Here is a 27,031-nt window from a genome sequence, read left to right as displayed (position 1 = left end):
ATATATATATATATATATATATATATATATATATATATATATATATATTTATATTATTTGCATTCATTAAGATATGTGGCAGGTCTTTACATTTTTACGTCTTTACACTGATTCTTTTATATTACGATTCGTTTACATCAATACATTACATTTGTATGACATTTGGAGACGCTCCCTTTTTAGCTCGACATTGTTCAGCAAACAAACGTCACAATGAAAATGTTCAATAGGTTTATGAAAATAGCTCACCGGGTGAATACTTTCGGTTTTTGTTCTTTAAAGCTGCATAAACACGCAGTTCTTTTCAAACCTGAACCTGACTCGTTCATGATTTTAACCATGTAAGTGTTCGTGTTTTTAAAAATAAACACAGCTGTGTGTTTTTGTGCTATTATATCATACTATATTGTTGTTTATTTGTAGGGAACTAACCGGAAATTATTCAACATGTTTACACTAAACGTATGATTACGACGATATTTTATTTTATTTATTTATTTATTATTATATTATCTAAGTAACTAGGTTTTTTTGTGTAGCTATAATACATTTGACTGATCATTTTGAGAAAGGAATACCAGCGATTAAGATTATAGTTTGATGCTTATTGTACCTTCGAGATTTGCACTATATTAATTTGCAGCTTTTTTTCATTAAAAAAACTAACCCTAGCGTTCTTATCTTTTTGTATTTATCATTTTATCTGTTTTCTTTTCATTTATTATACAATTAACAACAACAACAAAAAAACCTCTACCACTAGCTTGCTCTATTATTTTCTATTCTATCTGTTTTCTTTTTATTAAGCCCTCGCTACGTGTACTGTGTACATTGCTCTTTTGATGATTTTGATCGCTTCTATTGTCCTCAAGTCGCTTTGGATAAAAGTGTCTGCTAAATGATTAAATGTAAATGTACATGTTTATTAGACTTTTTTTATCATGTCACATCAATATCCATGTGTTAAATATTCAGATATTTGACCAATCGGGGCACTTCATAAATATGTCTGTGATGTAGATATGTATCTGTCACATACTGTAAAACAGCTCTTCTGTTTTCTCCTCAGGTTTTCAAATCTTCTGCTGCTGTTCTGCTTTATCTGTCACAGTGGTAAGTACCAGTTCTGTTTACATTTGTTTTTTCAGTTGCATGTAGAGATGTTGTAGTTGATTGTTTCACTTTCATGTCATTTAGTGAAGTGACTGTGGGAGATTGATTATGAAAATTTACAACCATGGTATATTGTTATTATCATCATTATTGCTGTAATTCACTACAGCTGCACTGACACATCTGATACAGTTTAGCATTTGTCATCAACATTAGAAGCTTCTGAAAAGTGGCACAGCTAATATTGGTGGCTCCCTACTGCTTATATTTATATACATTTTTAAACCAGCTAACTTAAGAATATTTGATGTTGACCTTGATTACAGAGATTAAATAGAAACAAATGAAATGTTCAGTATTGATACTTTGCATTAAAGTAATTTTATACTGTCTGTATTTGCAGGAACCCCTCGTGCAGGGACTAAACTTCTCCATGTGACAGGAAAAAAGGGAGACAGCGTCATCCTGCCGTGTGAATTTGGGGCCAGACAGATTTCTCATTTTTATTTAAGCAGTTGGTCAAAAACGATCTATGGTTGTGAGAATGAAGAATGTGAAAGTGAAAATGGACGAGTATTTAAACAAGGAAACTGTGATGTTGTCATCAAGGATCTGAGTTTCAGTGACGCAGGGAAATATGTTTTGAGAATCTATTACAATAATGCACAGTCAATGCTGGAGCGATTAACCCTGGAGTACTATCTTCATATTCAGGGTAAAGTCAAAACTCATCAAAGCATGTGGCTTCTGATTTTCCTAAAAACAGTTTAATAATGTTAGTGTTGCATGCAGAGCCATAACCATCAAAGACATTTAAAGTGATGCATCTAATCCAATATTCAGATTAGTTTATTTATATAGAGGCTGTTCAATGGCTGATTCATAATGATTACATTGTGTCCCCTAATATTATGATCTTGATTGATTCCACCATAATAATAATAATAATAATGGTTAAGGATGAACTGTCTGTTTGTCCTCAGATGAGATTTCTGTGAAGATGGGTGAGGAGCTGAAGTTGGATGTTCTGTTGACCGATACTGAAAAAGTTGTGCATCAGAACAAAATGAGCTCAGAGTGGACGGTGGTCTGGGAGAGAAGAGCTGGGGTCAGGAGCGATCGACTGACTGTCAGAGATGGAAACCTGACCATTAATGAGTTAACAGTCACTGATGAAGGAATATACCAAGTTCTGGACTTTGATGATGAAATCTTGATCACAGTGACAGTCACAGGTGACAGAAACTCAGTAGATGTTAAGAAATATTATACTTAAAGTGGACAGCTGAGATTTATTCATGATTTGAACATCAAACTGATACTGTAAGACTAATCTTTGATATTCTCACAGGATCTGGTACAGACTCAAAGGAAAACCACACAGATGATAAAACTGATGACACTAAACAAGTTTGTAAGTAAAACAGGAGACCGTAATAAGGGATTCAATTTCTGACAAATGTTTTGTGGTCACAGATAAAAAAACAATATGTGTGAATCAAAATATCAAACAGATTTCAAATTATATTTCACAAAACCATGACTAAGTTTCCCAAAAGCTTCATAAGCCTAAGAAGTTCGTAAAAATGATCATATGATTGATCTTAATATTACAGTCTGTTTACCAAAAGCATCATAACTTAAGTAGCACTTGAAAATCATCGTAGATCTACGAGTGCTCTGGAGTAATCGTAAAGCCCTAAGTGCATCGTAAGAAAACAGATTTATGCGGTCACCTGCAGGACAATCGGCAGATTACACCTTTAACTTTATTCAAGTGCAAAGGGATTATAAGGGTTTGATTGTGCTTTATTTTACACTTTATAACTCATTTTCTTTATATTTTTATTAATTTATATATTAAATAATTAAAAAGAGCAGAAACATAGAAATACACATCTAAATTAAATGACTGAAAAAAAATAAAAATAAGCTCAGAGGGCGGAGTTCAGCAAGGAGACAGCTGTAGGGAAAAAGCAGTTCCTGAATCTTGTGGTTCTTGTCCAGAGAGGCTCCTGAAGTGCCAGTCTATGGTCAGGGTGAGAGGAGTCCTTGAGAATGCTGCAAGCTCGTCGTAGACAGAGTTTCCTCTGGATGTCCTCAAGAGAAGGAAAGTGGTGTCTCTGTGATGCGTTAGGCAGTTTTCACCCTCTGTAGTGCCTTGCGGTCAGCCACTGAGCAGTTCCCATACCAGACTGTGATACAACTGGTCAGGATGCTCTCGATTGCACACCGGTAGAAGTTCACCAGGATGGATGAAGACAGCTGGTTCTTCTTCAGTGTCCTGAGGAAGAAGAGGCGCTGGTGAGCCTTCTTGACTAGGCTGGAGGTGTTTGTGGCCCAGGACAGTTCCTCCGAGATGGTGGTCCCCAGGAACTTGAAGCTGGAGACACGTTCAACAACCATCCCGTTAATGTGGATGGGGTCATGCGTACTTCCTTTCTTCTTCCTGAAGTCCACAATGAGCTCCTTAGTCTTACTGGTGTTAAGGAGCAGGTTGCTTTCAGCGCACCATGTGGCCAGGTGATGTACCTCTTCCCTGTAGACAGTCTCATCGTTGTCACTGATGAGGCCAATCACCGTGGTGTCATCTGCAAACTTAATGATGGAGTTGGATCCATGCACAGACTTGCAGTTGTGGGTGTAAAGGGAGTAGAGGAATGGGCTCAGCACACAGCCCTGTGGTACGCCAGTGTTAGGCCTGACCAAACATGCTGAGGCCTGTTAATCAAAGTACATAATCCAGTTGCAGAGGGAGGTGTTAATGTCCAGGTCTCCAAGTTTTGTGGTCAGCTTGGAGGGAATGACGGTGTTAAATGCCGAACTGAAGTCAACAAACAACATCCTAACATACGTGTTGTTATTGTCCAGGTGTGTGAGTGCAGAATGCAGTACTTTGCATACTGCGTCCACTGTGCTCCTATTTCTGTGGTAGGCAAATTGCTAGGGTGTGATTTTGGTGGCCGTCTCCTTGCTGTCGCTGTCGAAACATGCATAGAAGTCATTTAGCTCGTTAAGGAAGGAGACGTCCGTGACCGTTGGAGCGGAGTTGCTTGACTTGTAGTCGCTGATGATCTGGATGCCCTGCCACATGCTTTGGGGGTCAAAGTTGGAAAAGTGTTCCTCTACCTTCAGCTTGTAGCAGTACTTGGCCTTTTTGATGACCCTTTTCAGGTTAGCCCTGGATTTGCTGTAAGCCTGAGTGTCATCTGACCTGAAGGCAGTGTCGCGGACTTTCAGCAGAAGTCGCACCTCCTTGTTCATCCATGGCTTCTGATTAGGGTATGTTGTGATCTGTTTCTGTGTTGTGACATTGGCAATGGTGGTGTTGATGTAAAAAAAAGACTTATGAGGACATAACCCATGTCCCCATTTTTCAAAACGGTTATAAATCATACAGAATAAGCTTTTTCGAGAAAGTAAAAATGCACAAAGTTTCCTGTGAGGGTTAGGTGTAGGGTTGGTGAAGGGCGATCGAATATACAGTTTGTACAGTATAAAAACCATTACGCCTATGGGATGAACACACTTTTCACAAAAACAAACGTGTGTGAATGTTTGGACTAAGGCGGCAGGGTTTTCTCAGACTTTTTTATTCAAAGGCATCCAAAACTTATATTCACCCTTAAAATGCATTGTCAAATGCGTGATTCACAATTAATTTTTGCTATTCAGTTTTGCATTTGTATTTCAGTTTTTGCAATATATATTTAGGTGTGTATTAAAATATTTAATTTAATGATTAGATTTTTTATCTGTGACTGAACACTTTTGCTGGAAAATTAATCCCACACATTGAGAGCTTTACAGATTATTGAGTAGTGAGTAATATAATTATAGAATAATTAAAGAACATTAAAAAATGTTTTCTCTTCCCAATTTCTCTCTTCCAGCTGCACTTGATTGGATGATTCCTAATGGAATGGGTTTTTCTCTGGTTGTGCTTTGTCTGACTCTGATTTTAATTATGACCAGGAATCACAGAATATTTCGCTATATTTATTTTACATTTGGTTATGATTACAGATAAGATATAATATATTGCAACACACATTATTGATAATTAAAATTTTATAATGCACTATGTATAAAAAAGGCTTTAAAGGGATACTGCACCACAAATGAAAATGTTATCATTCACTTACCCCCAGGTTTCTATAATAACCCCCTTATTATAGAGTTATGCTATAATAACCTCTATAAATACAACTAATTATATACACTAACACTTGAAAAGAGACAGAAGTTTTTGGAGGGATGCTCATTTTTAAATCATGCCCTATTTCATCAAATTTAGCTACGGGCCTGCTTGTGACTGTCCCATAGACTGACAAGTAAATAACAGTATCAAGGTCCGGAAAAGTATGAAAGAAATGATCAGAATTGGCCTAATAGGGTGGAGTATCCCTTTAAACAAAGTGTAGCTGATTATTTATTTTAATTTAATTTCTTTAGACCATTAAACTGTGAATATCTGTGAATGTTTTTATTTGAGAATCAAATTTTATTTGTGAACAATTTATTTTTGTCAAGCTCCTAACATATATTTGTGGATCTCATTCTATTTGTTTGTGAATGTAAAATGTTTACATTTTATTTGGAATTAAGTAATTCTAACTCCATACTAGTCACTGGTTACCATTTTTTCCGGACTATAAGTCGCACTTTTTTTCACAGTTTGGCTGGTCCTGCGACTTATAGTCAGGTGCGACTTATTTATCAAAATTAATTTGACATGAACCAAGAGAAATGAACTAAGAGACTTGAACCAATAGAAAACATTACCGTCTCCAGCCACGAGAGGGCGCTCTATGCTGCTCAGTTCTCCTGTAGTCTACACTGAAGACATAGAGCGCCCTCTCGCCGCTGTAGACGGTAATGTTTTCTCTTGGTTCTTGGTTCTAAATAAATGGGACTTATAGTCCAGCGCGATTTATAGTCCGAAAAAAATACGGTACTCAGAAATTGGTTTAGGTGACCGTGCATTTCCAAAAAGCATCGTCATCGCTATCGGTACACCCAAGACACAGCCCAGATCAACAGATCTGCAAAGGATGTCTGAAATATAGAATTTTGTTGGCATAATTTGCATCAATGTTTTTGTCTTTTATATATCACTATAAAGTTGTTTTGAAGCAATCTAATTATACAATCTGTATTATATCTATATAATTTTACATTTATATTTAATATTGCAATATGGAAGAGTCCTAACTTTTCCTAAAGTGTCTTCATCGTCTTCATCTACTATGGTTTTAATTTTCCTCATTTGTATTATTCTTTTTAATGGACTTCCCTCGCTTAAACGTACAATTATACTGAGATTCTTTATTTTAAAAGATTAAGTTGTTATTATACTGTTATATTTTGTAATAAATGTATAAACTCCAGAAACTTTTCTTTTTTCTCTCTAATCGGTTTACTTTTTCTCAACTGAAAAAAAAAGATATGTTTGACCAAATCAAATTTGTAAATTTAAATGAAACTATACATGATTGTATCACAAATTATCAGTATAAATCTATTTGGATTAACTTAATAAAATAACCAGTTAAATACAACTCTAAATTGTACCTTGTTTGTGAAAAAAAAAAAAAAAAAAAAAAAAAAAATTTAACTCTTGAAAAGTAAAATATGTGCTACAAAAATATGTGCTGTTAGATGCATATCCAATCATTTGTGCGAGAGTGGAAGCTAAAGTGGATCTGCAGCACGGTCAACAGTGGAAACAACTTGAAATAGGCAGTCATTATTCAAGCTTTTCACAATGATGAACCTAAAGTCAGCGAATTGTCTCATAGACGTAATAAAAATATATATTAAATTAAATACAGGCAGCTGTGGTTGCCAGAACTTCACCGTTAAAAATATGTTAGCAACATTTTAGGTTTTACAGACTTAAATTCACAATAAAGTACTGTATTTCATTCACACAAACACTAAACACCATCATGGTAACAGTATTATTTGTTCGGGTGGGCGATATGGCAAAATTTCTTTCTTTTTTTTTTTTTTTTTAATATCTTGATTTTAGCATGATTGTTTATCATGTTAATTTTTCTATTTTTGCAAGCTGTTTGAGCAGCCAAACTAATAACCCTATAATAAAGACAAAGCTTGTTACATTAAGGTAACAAAATATGAAAAGTATGGATATTTAGGCCAAAGTTGGAGAAGATAAAAATCTTTGTCATTATTTTATCTTTGTTATTCATTTTTTTTTTAAATAACATAAAAAAATAGAACAAAGATACACATTACAAATACATATAATACACAAATAAAAATAAACAGGGTTTTATTTTCAGGTACAATAGCAGGAGCATTCAAAAAATTTAATGAACAAATTTAATTCATATAAAAAGTTTTTTTTTTATAGGGCTTTTTACGATACAACTCATTACAAAGCAACTTTACAGAAAATTACTTTTCTACAGTATTTAGTAGTGGCTTATAAGTGGTAATCAGTTTATGTGCATATGACAGGAATTTTCAGAAAAATTAATACAAGACGTAGTCAACCAGACGATGAACACTAACAGCAATTATAATGTGACTGCATAGTAAGTGGCAATATTTGTTAGTTCTGTTGTTGATTCAGGGTTAGCATCATCTGGGGTCCTCTGAGGGTCAGCATCATCTCTTCTCAGGTGTTCTGGATCCAGACTGGAGCTTGTGGCAAAACATAGAAACAAAATAGAGACATCATTAGCATAGCTGCTGTTCCAACAAAGTAAAATTAATGTTTAACCCGAGTTAAAGAATAAGAATGCACATTTGATCAGAACTGCAGTCACAATTTAAGACACATTATTCGTATGCTTCGCGAAAGAGATGTGTTTTTAATCTAGATTTAAACAGAGAGAGTGTGTCTGAACCCCGAACATTATCAGGAAGACTATTCCAGAGTTTGGGAGCCAAATGTGAGAAAGCTCTACCTCCTTTCAATCAATCAATCACCTTTATTTATATAGTGCTTTAAACAAAATACATTGCGCCAAAGCACTGAACAACATTCATTTGGAAAACAGTGTGTCAATAATGCAAAATGATAGTTAAAGGCAGTTCATCATTGAATTCAGTTATGTCATCTCTGTTCAGTTGAAATAGTGTCTGTTTTAATTTGCAATCAAGTCAATGATATCGCTGTAGATGAAGTGACCCCAACTAAGCAAACCAGAGGCGACAGCGGCAAGGAACCGAAACTCCATCGGTGACAGAATGGAGAAAAAAACCTTGGGAGAAACCAGGCTCAGTTGGGGGGCCAGTTCTCCTCTGACCAGACGAAACCAGTAGTTCAATTCCAGGCTGCAGCAAAGTCAGATTGTGCAGAAGAATCATCTGTTTCCTGTGGTCTTGTCCTGGTGCTCCTCTGAGACAAGGTCTTTACAGGGGATCTGTATCTGGGGCTCTAGTTGTCCTGGTCTCCGCTGTCTTTCAGGGATGTAGAGGTCCTTTCTAGGTGCTGATCCACCATCTGGTCTGGATACGTACTGGATCCGGGCGACTGCAGTGACCCTCTGATCTGGAGGCCACGGTGACCTCGGAACAAGAGAGAAACAGACAAATATTAGCGTAGATGCCATTCTTCTAATGATGTAGAAAGTACGGTGTTATGTGAAGTGTTCCGGTTCCGGTTCCTTTAGTGGACTTTGCTATCCTAGGAACTACCAAAAGTCCAGTGTTTTGTGACCTTAGGGTGCGTGATGGGTTGTAACGTGGTAGAAGGCTAGTTAGGTACGCAGGAGCTAAACCATTTAGGGCCTTATAGGTAAGTAATGATACTTTGTAACTGATACAGAACTTAACAGGTAGCCAAAAGAACGAGTCAGTCTGTTGTTCGTTATCTGGCTCGGCTCGGTGTTCATCTTCAGTTCTCTCTTCACAGCAGTTCAGTCAGTGTACTGTTTGAGTACATGAATTACTCCGGGATATTGGTTTGTCTTAACTCAGAGGGAGTGTCAGCCACATCTAAATCTAAAACATCTTAAACTGTGTCACAAAGATAAACGGAGGTCTTACGGGTTTGGAACGACATGAGGGTGAGTCATTAATGACATAATTATGATTTTTGGGTAAACTATCCCTTTCACTTTTTCTAAAATTTTAAGACATTAAATGGAAGATTTGAAATAGGCCTATAATTTGCCAGTTCACTAGGATCTAGTTTTGGTTTCTTAATAAGAGGCTTAATAACCGATTTATCTTTATTGTTGTAGTGTCTGATCTGTCTGTCGTCAGCAACAGCCTCAGCACTGAACTCTGGGAGTGTGTTTGCTTTGGAAAGGGCTGTGAACTTGAAGTGAAGGTAATGTTTCTCTGACGAACAGACACGTGGATAAAACTAATAAAAAAAAGAAAACCTGATAGCAAACTCTATTATAAAGAATACTGTAAACTGTATTTTACAAGCAGTTTTATAATAGTATAAACTATGCACACTGTGTTAGTTAGTGACTGCAGTTTGTAGGTCGTTATTTTCTGAAAACTAAAATAACTGTTCTTAACTTGCAGCGTATCACCAAGAAAAGAGTGAAACAATAAAATAGTGAACACGAAACGCGAAAACATTCTACAGGGAAAGCATTTAAAAACTAGAGCCTTTTTTGTTTTTTTGCTTTAATTTTTAACAATTTACGTTTTTCGAGAAGCGCTCTGAACTGATCGACATTAAAGTTGACTAGGTCTCTTCCGGGTTGCATTGAGAGCTTTGCTGCCCTCACTGGCGGATTTATGAAATCACACTTTCACTTTCATTTCTGAGGTCCTTGGGGAAAATTACAGTCGTATAAACTGTTTAAGTTAGTCTTTTACAGTATTCTCATTTTTAAACGCTCTTCAAACACCGTTTTCACACTATTTAAGAGCATATACTGCGAACATACAACAAAACATTTGATAGTTTCCGCATCTGTCAAGATACAAACAGGACAATAAATAAATAATTAAATTTACGCCATAAAATGGTGTCCGTTAAGGTTTTTTTTCTTTAATTAAATGTTGTTTTTCGATCCTTGAACTTATAGTAAATAAGTGAAATCTAAAATTTTCAACGGAGAGATTAATATCTGCTCTTTAAGGCATGTGTGTAACTTCACATTTTCACATTAAAGCATCCAATACAGCAGGGTTAACATTTCACCTCAAGATAGTCAAAAAAGGACCAAATGGGGGGGGAAAAGTGAAAAGTCAACCTAAATTTCTTATATTAACTGCAAAACCCAGTGAGTTTCCCATATATTTTTAGTCATCATAATCTCAAAATCTGATTGAATTTCCTAGTTATTTTCTGACTTTCTAAACTGTGTTGCTGTATGTGCTGAGAGAAATGTCTGATATCAGTGAAGATGCTCCCATGTCCATTAAAACACACTCTCACTCAAGACTTATTTCTTAATATAGCACATTTAGCACATGTTGTCTAAAGGCACATTTACAGTATGCATCTGACAGACACTTTACTAGTGCATAGCAGATAGTTCGATGAATACATGATTGCATGATTAAGGTACAACCAGGAACACTATAGAGACACAGGGTGATATCCATTAATATCTAATAAAAACACACACAAGAAAAATATGCAATGGGAAAATACTGCTTCACAACATTGTCCTTTGACGTTAAACCTTTCAAACAGAGATCTTTTTGCTTACTGCTGAAGAGAAATTCCTTTAAACCACACTATTACTGAAACTGAAAGAGCCATAAAATAAGTAATCTAAAATATTTCAACAGAAAATGACAGAAAATCGTTTTAATTATAAAATCTATAAATTACATAAATCACATTCACATAAATGATTAATGATTCTAAATTATTCTAAAATTCAATTTATTAAAAAAACTAAAGAAAAGAAAATAACACAAACTTGGGTGCTGCACAGCACTCCAGACAATGTTTCACACAGACTCAAAGACTAAACAGAAAAGGGAGTCTCTTGACAGGTTTTTAGTCAGGACACACTGGGGTTACATCCCCATCTTTAACAGAAGTGCCATGGGTGCCGTGATATGCCTGGCTATAACACTTAAAGTAAATAATGTATTGCACTAGTAACCAGAGAGAAGAGATTTTTTTTTTTTTTTTTTTTTACTTCCACACTGACTTCCATATATGAAAGAAAGAAAAAAAAATACTATGGAAGTCAATGGCTACCGACAAATGTTTTGGTTACCAACATTCTTCAGAATATCTTCTTTCGTGTTCAGAAAAAAAAAAAAAACTCATATATGATTGGAATAACTTGAGGGTGAGTACATAATGACAGAATATTTATTTTGGGTGAGCTATCCCTTTGTAATACCTCTTAGTTGGTAAAGGTGATGAATATATTTTTGTTAAATAGCTACTCATTTGCAGCTACGGCTCAGATTAGAAAATGCTGATAGAAAGAAACAAGAACTGAAAACAAACAGCATTTTATTGCAGAACAAACCTGGATCATTAGAATACAGTGTGTATTCAGAATGACTCTGCTCAAAGCCCTCCACCGTAATCAGTGCCGATCCTGACCTCCCTGGGGCCCTAAGCAAAATTCTGCTAAGGGGCCCTCTAACTGACCCGTGACGCCGTGAGCTATGTAAACCATTTGCCATTGCCACACAGTCACACCTGACACTTCAGTGATCCCAATACAATCCTCCCTCCTTTAAACAAAACAGTCGACAATATAGAACAACAATATAGAACAGAATGAGGTTCAAACAAACAATATTTATTGAATAGAGTATTTCCTATAGAATATTAAGATAACAAGTGAATATTATTAAGTAAGTGAATATTAACGTAAACATAAATAAGAAGAAAATAATAAATTATAACTCTGAGCTTTGGCTTTTGGGATTAACTTAGGTTCTCTCTACAGCCTGGGCATTTTCGGCATCAGTATGGGCAACACCAGTCTATTTGGACTGTCTAGAAGAAACTGAGAAGAATATCACATAGTTAGTTAAACAGTAATTTACACAATCTTACATGTTACTCGTTACATGTTACAAATGCGTAAACATTTGAATGTTTGAATTAAAATCCTACCATCAAAATATTCCTTTTCTGCACTTTCTTGAGGCAAAATCATCAATGATGTCATCATAGGACAGGTGTTTCCCCACATCATGATTTATGCTCATGATGGTCAATCCACTCAAACGTTCCTGTGACATTGAAGACCTCAGGTAGCTTTTGATGAGCTTTAATTTTGAAAAGCTCCTCTCTGACGATGCTACTGTTACAGGCAGGGTGACTGCAATTCTTAGGGCTATCCAAAGATTAGGATAGAGTTCCTCCAGGTTTTTCTCACAGAGAAATGAAAGCAACTCAAATGCAGTCATCTTATCTGATGGCAGATCAGGTAAATTCTGAATCTCGTGTGCCAGATCCATTCCACTGATGTCATAGTCATCTCTGAAGGTTAGAGTATTTTGAACTTCCATGCAGTGAGCCTTTAAATATTCACTAGACATCTGTGAGGCAGTGCTGAAGTTTAGCAACACTCCATATTTGGATTTCACCTGGTTGAGTGTTTCAAATCTCTTATCCATGGATGTCACAGCAGAGTCGACCACAATGTTAAAGAAGTTGACTTCAAGGTTTTTCAGTGCATCAGTCATTGGTTCATCAGGAGCCTCATAGCTGAAATGCCTCTTGCTGTTTCTCAGTCTCTTCTCTTTCAGAACAGCCTCCACATTCATTACTTCGCAAATGCTTGTGGCTGTTGTCTGTGCCTCAGAGAATCCAGTGTCCCGGTATGTAGTGAGGGAAGCCTTTGCATTCGAGATTAAATTAACTGCTATATCCAACTGCATTGAGGCGGATTGGAGGAGCTTGTTCGCTATGTTTGTAATAGTCAGTATCTCACACCATACGACACAGCAAATCAAGAAGCGGTAGGACCCAACTTCCTCTGCAAGTGCTTGTGCCTCTACTTTGGCCACAGGATCATTGATTGTCTGTCTGGCTTCCAGTAATGCCTCCCGAACCTCAGATGCCTGGTGCCTTATTGCATGAACGCTTTTGAGCCTACTCTCCCATCTTGTGTCACTCCATGACTTCATGGTTATCTTCACGTGTTTCTTTAAAACACTCCATCTTTGTGTGCCAGCTGAAAAGAAGGTGAAGAGCTTTTGCACATGTCCAAAGAACCCGACTGCATCTTTTGAAGATTTGGCAGCATCTGCAATTACAAGGTTTAGAGTATGTGCTCCACATGGGACAAACACGGCTCTGGGATTTCTTCTGAGCAGTCTGGCTTGTAGTCCTTGGTTCTTGCCTTTCATGTTGGCCCCATTATCAAAAGCTTGCCCTCTGCAATCTTCAAATGAAATCTTCAGCTCATTCAGCTTATTTAAGATGACAGTGGACAGATTTAAACCTGTTGTAGCCTCAACATTTACAAAGTCGAGGAAGTGCTCCTTGATCTCTGGCTTTCCCCTTAAAGCCACGCTTCTCAGAATAATGGACATTTGCTCTTGGTGACTAATGTCAGGTGTACAGTCCAAGATAATGGAGAAGTACTTTGAGTCTCTTATTTGAGTCACTATTGCTTCCAGAATTTTGCCACTCACAATCTGTATTAGCTCATTCTGTGTGTGCTGCCCAAGGTAATGAGCATGTGTCTGTCCATCTTTAATTTTGCTGAGATGGTTTTCTATGGCGTTACATTTTAGTCAAAAGTTATGAGCGTGTAAGACATGCTCACGAGCACATTATGTTATTTCACACGCGCAAAAATGAACCTTAAGTTGGCATGATAAAAGTACTCGCGCACAAATTCAACAACCGAGAGGTGTACATGTAGCTGCGAGCGAGCGCCTGGCATACTCGCATAGGTTAACTCTGCTTGTGCAGTGGAATCCTGCTCGCGCGCAGCGGGCTTCTGCTCGCGGAGTGCTGTTTTGCTCGCGCGGTGGATTTCTGCTCGCTCAGCTGATTTCTGCTCGCTCGAGTCTACATGACTTTTGACAATTTGGGGGCGGAAACCAAGGAGGGCACTGACCCTCTTATGATTGGTCACTTTCACACAGGGACATCCTTGTACCTTGATTGACAGCTTTCATTACAGGAAGCACGGAGTTGGGTTAAGTTACCACCGAAGAAGAGTGGGAATGAATTAGAATGAGTTTTCTAATATACATTAAATGTCTCTGCACATAGTTAAATCAATTACCATCGATGTATATATTTGCGTTTTGTTAAGTAAGTTAACATTGACGTTACATATTTTTGAGCAACAAGTAACGTAACTAGCTAGCCTATTCGTTCTGAAGCTAACGCCTTAGCCAACACTTGTGATGCTGATCGACAGACACTCATTTTAAAACTTTTAATCTTTAAAAACTGCATCTTAGACAACTAACGTTAGGCTAACTGAATCATAACAATTGTTTTCACATGTAAAAGTACATGTGAAAACAAGTATGTTATGATTCATTTAGGAAATATGTAACGTTAATGTTAACTTTCTTAACAAAACGCAGGCTTCTTCGTTCGCTAATACACTCTAAAAAAAAGCGGAGTTAAAAATAACCCAATTGGCAACCCAGCGCTGGGTAAATATTAGACAGAACAGCATGCTGGGTTATTGAGAAAACCCAAGATTGAAATTTTTACCCTTTGTGTGTTTGCATTTTTTTGGTTCTGGGTTATTCTTGCTGGGTTATTCTCATAATTTCACTTTTGCTTAACAAAGCAATCATGGATTAATAAATAATGAAGAATACAGGTTATTTAGACTGTTAAAAATAATTTTAATGGAATCTGACATTCACAAATTTGTACCACTGACAAACAACATGCAATTTTCCCTTTTTTTTTTGTTTCCAGCAAATCCAAAAAAAAACAAAAAAAAAAAAAAACAAATACAGTTGCAATAAATAAGAAAATTATTTCGGAATGACCGGTGTCTAGCTGTTTAACTATTACATTTTTACATGTTTAGCTATTTAAATACACAGTGAAATGACATTGACAATTAACATTTTTTACATTTAAATGTAAAATCATTTAAAGATGTCCTAAAATGTATATTATAAATTTATATCATGTCGTTACAAACCCGTAAGACCTTCGTTCATCTTCAGAACACAAGTTAAGATATTTTCGATGAATTTCGAGAGCTTTCAGACCAGGGTGAATAATTAATGACAATTTTCATTTTTGGGTGTACTATTGTCAAACACTTAAGCTCTGAAGCAAAGATCTACACTTGAGAGCAGTGTACTGTGCTATAGAGCCTGTCAACGGAAGGATAATTTTCAAAAGGAATTGCAAATTATATTTTCAATTGCGTTTTCCACATGTGACACATTGTGACATAATCCAAACACAATTGCAAATCTTGAACAAAAACACTGTTTCAAAAACACTGAACAAAAATTACTGTTTCCGTTTTCATGAATGCACAGGGACTGCCAAATTTCAAATGGAAAAGCAAAGTCCGTTTGCAGCTGTATTTTCCATGTATTATGAGTAATAAGCCTGTCATATTAAACAAATACTGCATCATAGCAGCTTTACAATATTAAATAGGAAAATAAGTCAGATTGTGCAGAAGAATCATCTGTTTCCTGTGGTCTTGTCCTGGTGCTCCTCTGAGACAAGGTCTTTACAGGGGATCTGTATCTGGGGCTCTAGTTGTCCTGGTCTCCGCTGTCTTTCAGGGATGTAGAGGTCCTTTCTAGGTGCTGATCCACCATCTGGTCTGGATACGTACTGGATCCGGGCGACTGCAGTGACCCTCTGATCTGGATACAGACTGGATCTGGTGGCAACAGTGACCTCGGAATAAGAGAGAAACAGAATAATGTTAGCATAGATGCATCATAAGAACAAGTACATGAGGTTTTATGAATTACCATGTCTGTTTTTTCACTGTGTCGCACATGTTACCTGCCAAAACTCAAATGGAATTGCAATTACTTTAGCATCTGAATTTCCAATGCCTCACATTAAAAGCTGTCAATTTTTGTCAGAGGTGGGACCATACTATGGAGAGTGTTTGTATTGGGAGGTGATGTCACTCAAAGACAATTGTGCAAAATGCTTTTCACCTGATGAATAAAATATAGGTTAAGATGCAAATAGGTAAATCAGAGTAGAACTGCAATGTTGTTTTGCTGACGTGCATCAGAGTGGAAACAGTGAGAGATTTGGGGTAAAAACTACAAAATATCTCCCAATACAAACATGCCCCATAGTATAGTCCCACCCTTGACACAAATTGACAGCTTTCTGTGTAAAGCATCTGAAATTCAAATGCGTTTCAATTGCGTTTGGACTGTCACAATGTATGCGTCCACATGTGGAAAAATGCAATTAAATATACAATTTGCAATTCCTTTTGAAAATAGTCCAGAATATCCTCCTTACCTGTCCTTTAATTATGATCAATGCCTGAGAGATCTGCTGGCATTTTTAAATCGCCACGACAGTTGTATGGGGTTTTGTGTACTCTGCTCAGTTAAAGAATTCCATGTTTGTTCCAACCTATAAAATAAAGTAAAAGAAAATACAAAGTGTTTTATTTTGTTAACTGTTAATAACAGTGATTCAGTTCAATTAACTGTGTGAAGTTCATCATGAAATTGAGTCCATCATGTTTATGAGTTAAATTCACCTATGAGTTGGTCTACAGAAGCAGAATATGCTCTAGTGGTTGGCTGAAAGGTGTGCTTTCAAACTGTCTAATCAATGGGATGTTCCAGTCATTATAAATCACAGTTTTATGTTAATATCCTGGCTTTATCAAACACACAGTCACTGGCACACTGAGGGAGATCACACTGCATGCGCACACGCAGACATTTCTATGACAAGTCACGCAGGTACTGGGTTACTCCCCAGCTTTAAAACAGTCCATATACACTTATAGGTGTACCAAAGTGATAAGGACAAGTCAAAAACACGATCTGGAAAATTGGTATATGAAGTTTACGCTCATAAATTATGTAATCTGAACATAAAGTTACATAAAGTGCAGCTTTATGCACGAAATAAAAATGTGCGTTTAAGTTAAGTGAGGGTTAACGTTAGTTGATTATAACAGACAAACAATTATGTAAAATGTATAATAAACAAGAACTTACCGTTTGACGCCTCAATAAGACTGAGCTCGAAGAGTTTTTCTCTCACAAGTGTATCCATGTGCTTTTCTGAAAGGAAAAAACAACATTTTGAATTATAACTTGTATGTAAAAAGTCTTTATAAACCACACAAGCATTAAATCATTACTAACTCACTAACTCGGCCTACGTCCGCTGTGCGTGCGCCACTTTGAAATGCCCTGAGACGTCGATTCTTTTCCGGGAATCACTTTGTTCGAGAATTACTGAACCGGTTTATTTGAACCGGATCGTCGGTTCTTTTAGACCTGCGGTCTGACTATATTGTACGTAATTTGTATGATTTACATGTCGATATGGACAACTGCAGGCGTTTACATTAGAGCAGATAGTCGTATTCACTTATTTGAACTAAATTGACTCACTTAAATGTTAAATTCGCTTTTCAGTGTCAGAAACGACTTTTTCCTCTATTTTCACAGATATTCGCATATTTCAGCCATCCGTCACTGTCTGAAACTTAATAAAACTGTAATAATCTGTCGTCTTAGATACCTTAGCACGATTATGTGAGTAACGTTACGTAGGTTGCCCGTTTGAGGTAAACTGTTCATAATTTAACGTAAATAATGTTGGCCTATAGAAGTTTAACAGTAATGTTGCTCAAAAAAAGTTAGAATTCTGCCAATTTAAAATAATTATTAAAGAAAACATTAAATAAACTTACCTTAAAACCGTTGAAAGCCGTGGCTTTGCCCCGTTGTTCTTCCAAAATGACAGTTGGGGAGCGATCTTCAAGGCGCGTTAAATAACCCAGCGCTGACCTGAAACAACCCAGCGACGCAACCCAGCAGGTTTAACCCAACACGTGGTAAATTTGAAACTACCCAAAAGTGTTTAAAAAGAAATAAAATAACCCAACAATTTTAATTTTAAAAAATCTCAAACATGCTCCAAAGTCCCGATCTGTCCCGAACAGGCTCCGAAGTGCCCATCTGAATCAACCGAGTCGCGAACAGGCTCCGAAGTGCCGATCTGAATCAACCGAGTCGCGAACAGGCTCCGAAGTGCCGATCTGAAAATTTCGACCAAAGAATGTAAAAAATAACTCTATTTCTCTAATAACTCTACAACTCCATGAAAGACTCAGATCACGTATCTAAAAATAAACCGCTAGAGTAAAAGAGAAATAATAAGAGGAGTGAAGTTTCCTACCGTTCTGCTGTGTTTGGTCCTCACGCGCGTCTGACGCTCTGCGGCGTGTCTCCGCCCCTCACACGCGCGTTTACAGCGCTAAATTAATCATCTTTGCTAATTATTATACATTTACTTCATTGTCAGCTTCAGGTACTTCGTTTATTATTGTTCAATTAACTGTTTGAAACAAAAAAAGGTTGTATTTCAGTAATAATTAAAAATTATCAAAATAAAATATATAAAATAATGGTTTATATTTTAATATCCTTTAAAATATAATTTATTTCTGTGATGTGCAGCTGTATTTTCAGCATCATTCCTCCAGTCTTCAGTGTCACATGATCTTTAGAAATCATGAAAATATGATAATTTATTATTAGAACTATTAATAGATGTGCTACCAAATATTATTTTGGAATCTGCGATACTTTTTAAAGGATTCTTCGATGTATAATTTTTTTTTAAAGAACAGCGTTTATTCAAAATATAAATCTCTTCTAACAATGTTAATCTTTGATATCACTTCTTATCAATTTAACACATCCTGAATAAAAGATTCTAAAATCTAACAAAGAATACAATTTCTTATAAAAAAAGAAAGGATACAAATTTACTGACCCCAAACTATTGAACTGTAGTGAATATTGTTAGAAAAGTCTTCTATTTTAAATAAATGGTCTTCTTTTTAACTTTTCATTCATCAAAGAATCCTGAAAGAAGTATCACAGTTTCAGCAGCACAACTCTGATAATAAATCATCATATTATTCTGATTTCTGAAGATCATGTGACACTGAAGACTGGAGGAATGATGCTGAAAATACAGCTGCACATCATATGAATAAATTACACCCTCATGTATATTAAAATAGAAAAATGTTAATAATATTTCACAATATTACATGTTTTCCAGTATTTTTGATCAAATAAATGCTGTCTTGATGAGTAAAATAAACTCCTGTAAAAAAACATTAAAAATCATTCTGATCCCAAACTCTGACCGGTATGTGTGTGTGTTTATTTATATATATATATATATAAGCCCACTAACACACTAGGCAAGGCAAGTTAATTTATATAGCACATTTCATACACAATGGTAATTCAAAGTGCTTTACATAAAAGAAAGTAAATTAATCATAAGAAATATTATAACAAAAATAAAACAAGCAATTTTAAAACTTTTATAATGATTAAAAAATTTACTTAATTAAAATGAATTTAAAAACAGTTACAAAATTATTTTACATAAAAAAAACAGTGAAAATATAGTGCAATCAGTTCGGACATTGCACAGTGCTCATTCAATAAATGCACAGCTAAACAGATGAGTTTTAAGTCTAGATTTAAATGTACTAGTGTTTTAGCACATCTGATCTCTTCTGGAAGATGATTCCAACTTCGAGTGGCATAGAAACTAAAAGCAGATTCCCCTTGTTTTGTGTGAACCCTTGGTATTTCTAACTGTATTACTTGAGGATGTGCTAATCGCCTTCCTGATATTGATGATCTTCTCAGAAAAGAAGGATGCAAACTCATTGCACTTGCTGTCTGAGAGCATTTCACTGGGAATCTGACTTCAGTCTATGTCACGTAACTTTACAGGGGATCTGTATCTGGGGCTCTAGTTGTCCTGAAATAATAAATGCTAGGCCTATGTCAATTAGCACTGCATTGTTCTATACATAACTGAAAGTACTTTTTACAACCATTTACAGCATAGTTTAGGTTTAACATCAGTAAAACACCATCAGTTTGAGCCCAGCGCTGCCTCCATGTGTTCTGGGGTCTTCAGGAGGTGAGTCTCTTGGTGAATGGCCAGCAGCTCCTCAGAGACTCGGAGGATAATAAGAGAAAAGAGAAAACAAGATAAAACTTGCGCTCTTCTCTCTCTCTCTTTCTGGAGTTTGATGTCCTCCCTGAACAGCTCCACTCACTCCTCACCTGTCCCAGGACACTCACTCACTCCTCACCTGTCCCAGGACACTCACTCACTCCTCACCTGTCCCAGGACACTCACTCACTCCTCACCTGTCCCAGGACACTCACTCACACCTCACCTGTCCCAGGACACTCACTCACTCCTCACCTGTCCCAGGACACTCACTCACTCCTCACCTGTCCCAGGACACTCACTCACTCCTCACCTGTCCCAGGACACTCACTCACTCCTCACCTGGCCCAGGACACTCACTCACTCCTCACCTGTCCCAGGACACTCACTCACTCCTCACCTGTCCCAGGACACTCACTCACTCCTCACCTGTCCCAGGACACTTAGCAAATAAACTGTACCTGTTAACAACAACAGCACAAGGAATTTCAGCTAAAAATGTACTATTAACTTTGCATTTTTGTGTCTTTCCCAGCAGGCTCACTCGCTCCAGAATAGTAATAAAACAAGAGAAAATGGAAACACCTATGAAAAATATAAAGACAGATTTGTAATTTTATCAATAGAAAATATGACACAGCAGGACATGCATACAAAATACTGCAGTGCTAAAGTTTGGTTAAAACATTTGTAAACATGTCATGCATGACAGCACTTCAAAAACACAACAAAGAGAAAGACCATTGTCTTATATAGCAGCTGTCTTATTGTTTGTGGGCTTCATGTAAAAAAAAAAAAAACCCTGGCTTTTAACACTTTCGCTAGGTATTTACTTACATATCAATGTGAAGTCCTCCACAGAACTCTCACCTGCCACCGTCGTCATGTGCGCGCAAGTTATTCTGGGATATGGTAGGGTGCGTAGTGTCCATAGATCTACACTTCACTTACATGGGAACTGAAGGGCGCATTTGAATTCGCTTTCGAAATTCGTCAGCTTTCGTCGCGCTCCTGTGACGCATTCGCACTTCAAATGCGCACTTCGGCTCGTTTCGTTTGTCAGGAGTGTCGTCATCATCTGACCTTTGACTGTCGTTACCATTGTTACCAGTCAAAAGGGGAGGACTGACCAAGCAGTTCACCGAGTATTGTTGTCCAGGTGTGTAAACTTCTATTTTATGGTTTGTTTTTTAGGGTACTGTTCTGATTGTATGCTATTAAAGTGAAAGTAAGTGCAGTTTGACGTTTTCTTTACAAATGTGTTGTGAATGCCTGAACAAATGTGATTTTACCAATGCTCAAATTGGAAGTGAAAAAGAGCAATTGTACAATTTACAGTGAAAAACGGTGAACTGACATTCCCAGAATTCCCTGACACTAATGTGTGGTTGGCTGGTGGTTAAAGTAATGCCTAAAGTAGCGCAATGACCATATCCAAATATCAAAACTCAAAATATGTCATTTCCATACCTAAAATACATTATTTTACACAGTCACTGTTATATTGATCATAAACACAGATTAAAAGCTTCACATCAGCGGCCATCCTTCACAAAACTTAACATCTAGCACAGTTTTATCCCAGAATTCAAAATGTTTCAATATAAGCATTTCAGTTAAAGGTAATTAATGGAACATTTCAAACGGGGGAAATAAACCCATGGTAACAGTTTAAAAGCAGCCACATTCCATCAAAGAACACAACAGATATGTACAACAGATACTGAGCTCATTGACAAATATCTGATCTTCCTTTACACAGAGCGCGTGATCGTTAAATCGAAAGTGAAAGTGAACCACGAGCGCTCATTCAAAGAGATTTAAATACTCTGCATATTGACAGCTGCTCCCTATTGTGCCAAAAATCTATGCAATATTATAATGTCTGTGGTAGCATTGGGCACAAAAATCACGGGAGAGGGCGATAATGATCAGAAATTCAGCGGAATAAGAGAGCTTACAGTATTTCTGAATTGCTCAAACATAAAACTCCAATCTCTGAACCAAATTCTCACAAGCTTAAACCAATTTGTAAAATAAAGCACTCTTTATGATCAACCTTGAACACGTTCAGGCAGTTCGGCTCTATTTGCAAATCTCTAAACACATTCTCATTCATTTAAAATTAAATTAAACTTATGCATTTAGCAGACGCTTTTGTCCAAAGCGATTTACAGTGCATCCGGGCTAACATTTTTTACCGAACATGTCCCTGGGAATCAGGCCCGGCGCCACAAGGGGGCAATGCCCCCTCAGATCTGACTTGTGCCCCCTCTGTTTCATTTTTGTATTCAGGGTTAAAAATAAAATGTTCAACCTTTTGAGTTTAAATAATAATTTAACCTTATCCCCATGGGATTTAGAATGTTCAGTGTTGTGACTCGTGACATTACTGCCAGATTCAAACGATTTGACAGATTCGCGTTGGTTGTCGCTGAACCAGAGACGGACGAGCTCAGCGCTGTTATAATCACAACTATGCAGTGTCTTCAACCTCATAATGTTTATTTTAGATTCCATACATTTAAATAGGCTACACATAAGCACTGGTAAAACAAAAGCCTACATTTGAAGTGTGTGAGCAGCAAAAACAATCTATCCATATATAATTTGCCGACGTGTGTTTTACATATCAGATAAACACAGTGGAAGTAGGCTAACTATAAAGTTTACTCTATTGTTATAAAGATTTTTAAACGACCAAACACACTCACTTTGTTTGTTTGTTTGTTTGATTTGAGAATCGGAATATAGGATAGTTGATGACATGGTAAGTAAGTTTGTGAATATTTCGAATAAAAAAGGAAAAACGAAATGAAAGATAGCCTACATCTGTTATACAGTGTTATTATAGACCATTTACGCAAAAACCGGAAACACGTCAACGAAGTGTAAACCCAGTTCCGGTGTGAGCTTTGTTGGCGGAGAAATCGAAATGTCAGCTAGAGTGTTTTCGACGAGCCTGAGTTTTCTTCAGAAGTTCACCAGCGCCGATGTGGTGAAGAGTGTGGAGGTGCATTCGTCCACTAAAGGGAACAAATTGGACAAAGGATACAAGTTCTTCCACGAAGAGTTTATCCACAATTACCAAGGTAAGCTTTAGCTAGCTTTAGCCATAGCACCGGTTATAACTCTGTTAACGTTAACTGTATATCTTAGGTGTTGCGAATTTGTAATATAAGGTATAACACATCGCAGTGAATATGTTGTGTGTATGTTTAAGTGAGAAGGCACGAGATTAACATAACAACCAGTAATTTGGTGAAGCTGTAACGTTACTAGGTAACGTTGAATGTGAAATGTTACTGAAATTGTCTTGTAAAGTTGTGTATTTCTATGTGAGATAACACGTAATGTTTTCTTGTTGTATGCGGTTATAGTATCAAATATAATCCAGGGACAGGTAGTAGTGAGAGGTAAATGCTTCAGGTCAATGAGAAAGAGCGAGGAGCCTCACAAACTGGAGGTTTGACTATAGACAGACAGAATGCCGGTTGGCAAAAGTTGCCCGTTCTTGCGTGTTCACTCTTCTTGCTGCGGTTGCGGCATTTTCTTCACTTACTATTATTTTACTGAAAGTAGGGTGACCAGACGTCCTCTTTTTCCCGGACATGCCCTCTTTTTTGATACCTATATAATAAAATAACATTGAACATACATGAAATGTAATCATATTTGCATTATGTACGCAGCTCTGCACACCCATTACTCTCAATGAAATATCTCACAAACTCACTTCACTCTTCCTTTTTTTTACCAACTCAAATCTGGTCACCCTACTGAAAGTTATAGTTTCATGTTATTATGAACATTGATGTAGCAACATAAGTATGACTTATTTGTAACCTATTTAATGTATTGTGTCTAGATATCACTGGATGTAGAGAGTGCCAACCTGAAAGCTTTCTCCTGCAGTTGTGCGGCTGGTAAAGGATTCTGCAATCACATAGTTGCCATCCTGTACCAGACCGCACATTATTCACAGCTGGGTCTGCAGGCTGTTCCACCCCCACTGGCCTGCACAAGTGGCTTGCAAAGATGGCACAGACCAAGAACAGAGGTGGGTTTGTGATAAACATGTCATTATGATTTAAGAACCGATGCGTATCTATAACAACTCTAAATTATTATAAAAACACCCCCAGTAGTGACTACAGACTGTAATTGCTTTTTGTCTTTTACTTTTAAGGGAATCCATCCTGAACCGGTTAGTGAGCTGGTGGTGCAAAAGCCCAAGACAGTTGGCAAGGACGGTCTGAGGTCCACACTGTACAAGGCATATACAGGTGATTAATTTAACTTTTTTTTGCTTTGTGAGAGCAAGTTAAGTTTTTTTTAATGTTATGACTAACCAAATGATGGTTACCTCAGATATAATGAATAAAATGTAAATGTAGTTATGCACTCATGTCTAACTTTTCTTTTGTGTGACCAATAATCTTGTGTTTCTCTTGTCTAGGACCACTGCCAGATCCATATATGATGGCATCTGGAAGCAAATTAAGCCAGGTGCAGCCCCAACCTCTCATGGCTGTTGTATTGGATGGGCTTTCTGAGATGGAGTTGACGCCATCTAAATTTGGGTCTGTCCCTCGTGGATCCCCCATGTCCTATCACTGTCCACCCAAGAAGTTCAGTGACCTCCTCCTACACCACATGGCTCCAGAATTTCCATCCCTTCCTGTGATGCAGCACATTTTTCCCAGGTTGCATTTTGTCCCGACCTTGCATCAGTTAATGCATCTCCAGTCTCTTGAAGTGTCACCGCAGCTGTCCTGCGAGATAGCAAAAGAAACTCAGCAGCAATCCAAATGTCCTGCGTGGACACAGCTACGGCGACCAAGGCTGACTGCTAGTCGTTTTTGGGATGCTTGTTGTAGTAGGGCGTGTCGTGCAGAGCTGGAGTCTGCAGCTATTCAGATGATCAGAGGCTCCACAAAGCAAACAGCTGCAATGAAGCGTGGGCTACTAGTGGAGCCTGAAGTACTGGCAAACTATGCTGAACTGTTGCGAGTTAATGTGTTACCAGCAGGATTTGTCATTCACCCTGACGCACCACATCTCGGGGCCAGTCCACACGGTCGGGTGTATGACCCTTCAGAGTCACCTCCTTTTGGCCTGGTTGTAGTGAAGAGCAGCACAAAAACTGATCCATCTCAGGTTGCTCACCTCAAGGTGCAGGAAGGCTACGCCAGTCTGAGGCGTTCACATAAGTACTACTGGCAGGTTCAGGGCCAACTGGCAATCACAGGACTGACATGGTGTGACTTTGTTACCGATACCCTATCAACTTTAACCGTGGAAAGAATTTGGCGTGATGACTCATTCATTGCGGAAATGAAAGAGCAATTAGATATATATTATTATGGCACATACATGAATGCATACCTTAAATTACACTAATCTTTTCTTACCAATCAGTTTGTCTTAATGTTGATGATCTGTAATGTTATTTGTTTTATTGTAAATATTTGATGTTATGAGTTTTTATTTATCAGTTGATGTTACGCATACCAAAAAATTAAATGATGCACAATTTTCACCAAAATTGTTTTATTTGTTCATCTATTTTTTGTGTGAAATCAAAGTCACATTTCAACAGAAAAATATTAAGAATATAACAATTATATTTAATTTGATTTTTAAGAATATGTGGGAACATTAAATTATTTACATACTATTAACACTTTATTTACATACCAAACATTAATTCACTCTTCAAAACAAAAAGGTCCTTGATAATTTGCCAAAACACAGCAGTTAAGCCAGATCTGATTCACACTGACAATCAGTGTGAGCGGCACGGGAGAGTCCCAGATGTGAAAGGACTTTATCCTACCGATCACTCTTTCCACTATAATTCTGAGGCGGGCAATGGCTTGGGTTTGTTCCGTTTCCTCCTTGCCGAATTGAGCTGAATGCTTAAAAGGTGGAATGATGAGCTTAGATCCAACGTCAGCAAGGAGGTCTTGAATGAGGAACCCTTTGTCCGCCATGACATCGTCTCCTGGCTCCAGCAAGGGAAGGACTCCACTGATCCTGGTGATCTCCTTATCTGAGATGCACCCAGTGTACAGGGGGGAGATGAATGTCACCAAACCATTGGGAGCAACTCCAATTAGCCCTTTCAATGTCGTCCTGTTTTTGTAACTTGAAAATGTTTCTGATTGTAAGGTCAGGGATTGAGGCTGTTTCCAGGGCAATTTCTGTGCAGTCCAGTATCACTCTGACATTGGGACAGTACCGCTGGAATTTAATGGGCATAGTGGACTTAACCTTTTCCCTGCTTATCCAGATGGGAAGTGAGCTCAGCATCATAAAAAGATAATTGGCCCAGGTGATGGTAACCCTGCTAACCCTGGCAATGCTCACATTAAACATGTCAGCAATGAGCTGCTCCTTCATGCCAACAGCAACCCGCATGGAGTACATCAAGAACTCATCTTTTAATGGCATGATGCGTGGTGGGCTGGGATCTTCACAGCCTTCCTCACCTGCCCTCTGTGCTTTGGTCCAGTACAACAGTCTAAGTGCAGATGGTGCAATTGACTCCCAAAAAATAGTAAAAACACTCTCAGATGGAAATTTGGTGTAGAAACATATTTGGTCGTCTGACGCACAGTATCGGCTGAAGAGAGTAGGGGGTGGTAGACCAGTGTTTTGCAATTTGGCTTCTAGGTCATGGATGTAATCCAAAGCCTCATCCAGAGTACCTGTAAAGATAAAGAAGTTAAAAACCAGTCTTAACATATTTAAGCTACATTTCAACACAACACAGTATTTTTAAGAATAAAAAGTATTTTAAGTATTTAATTACAAATTACA

The 27,031-nt window shown here is 37.4% G+C and overlaps 2 protein-coding genes across 2 annotated transcripts; both read left to right on the top strand.

The window, feature by feature from the left end:
* The first annotated feature begins 235 nt into the window (after positions 1-235).
* LOC113075370 (uncharacterized) lies at positions 236-5,850 on the top strand. Its single transcript, XM_026248071.1, has 6 exons — positions 236-341; positions 1,070-1,113; positions 1,517-1,828; positions 2,097-2,348; positions 2,465-2,527; positions 5,007-5,850. Exons 1-6 carry the CDS (start codon positions 328-330, stop codon positions 5,141-5,143), a joined length of 822 nt encoding a protein of 273 aa, XP_026103856.1. The 5' UTR covers positions 236-327; the 3' UTR covers positions 5,144-5,850.
* Positions 5,851-23,143: 17,293 nt separating this feature from the next.
* Positions 23,144-25,609, top strand: LOC113075369 (uncharacterized). Its single transcript, XM_026248070.1, has 4 exons — positions 23,144-23,298; positions 24,075-24,266; positions 24,396-24,492; positions 24,666-25,609. The coding sequence occupies exon 4, from the start codon at positions 24,686-24,688 to the stop codon at positions 25,607-25,609; it is 924 nt and encodes a 307-aa protein (XP_026103855.1). The 5' UTR covers positions 23,144-23,298; positions 24,075-24,266; positions 24,396-24,492; positions 24,666-24,685.
* The last annotated feature ends 1,422 nt before the right edge of the window (positions 25,610-27,031 follow it).

This window comes from Carassius auratus, unplaced genomic scaffold, assembly GCF_003368295.1.
Source record: "Carassius auratus strain Wakin unplaced genomic scaffold, ASM336829v1 scaf_tig00016903, whole genome shotgun sequence".
Taxonomy (NCBI): domain Eukaryota; kingdom Metazoa; phylum Chordata; class Actinopteri; order Cypriniformes; family Cyprinidae; genus Carassius; species Carassius auratus.
Note: the sequence above shows the minus strand (reverse complement) of the source record. Positions and strands in the feature narration are given on the sequence as shown.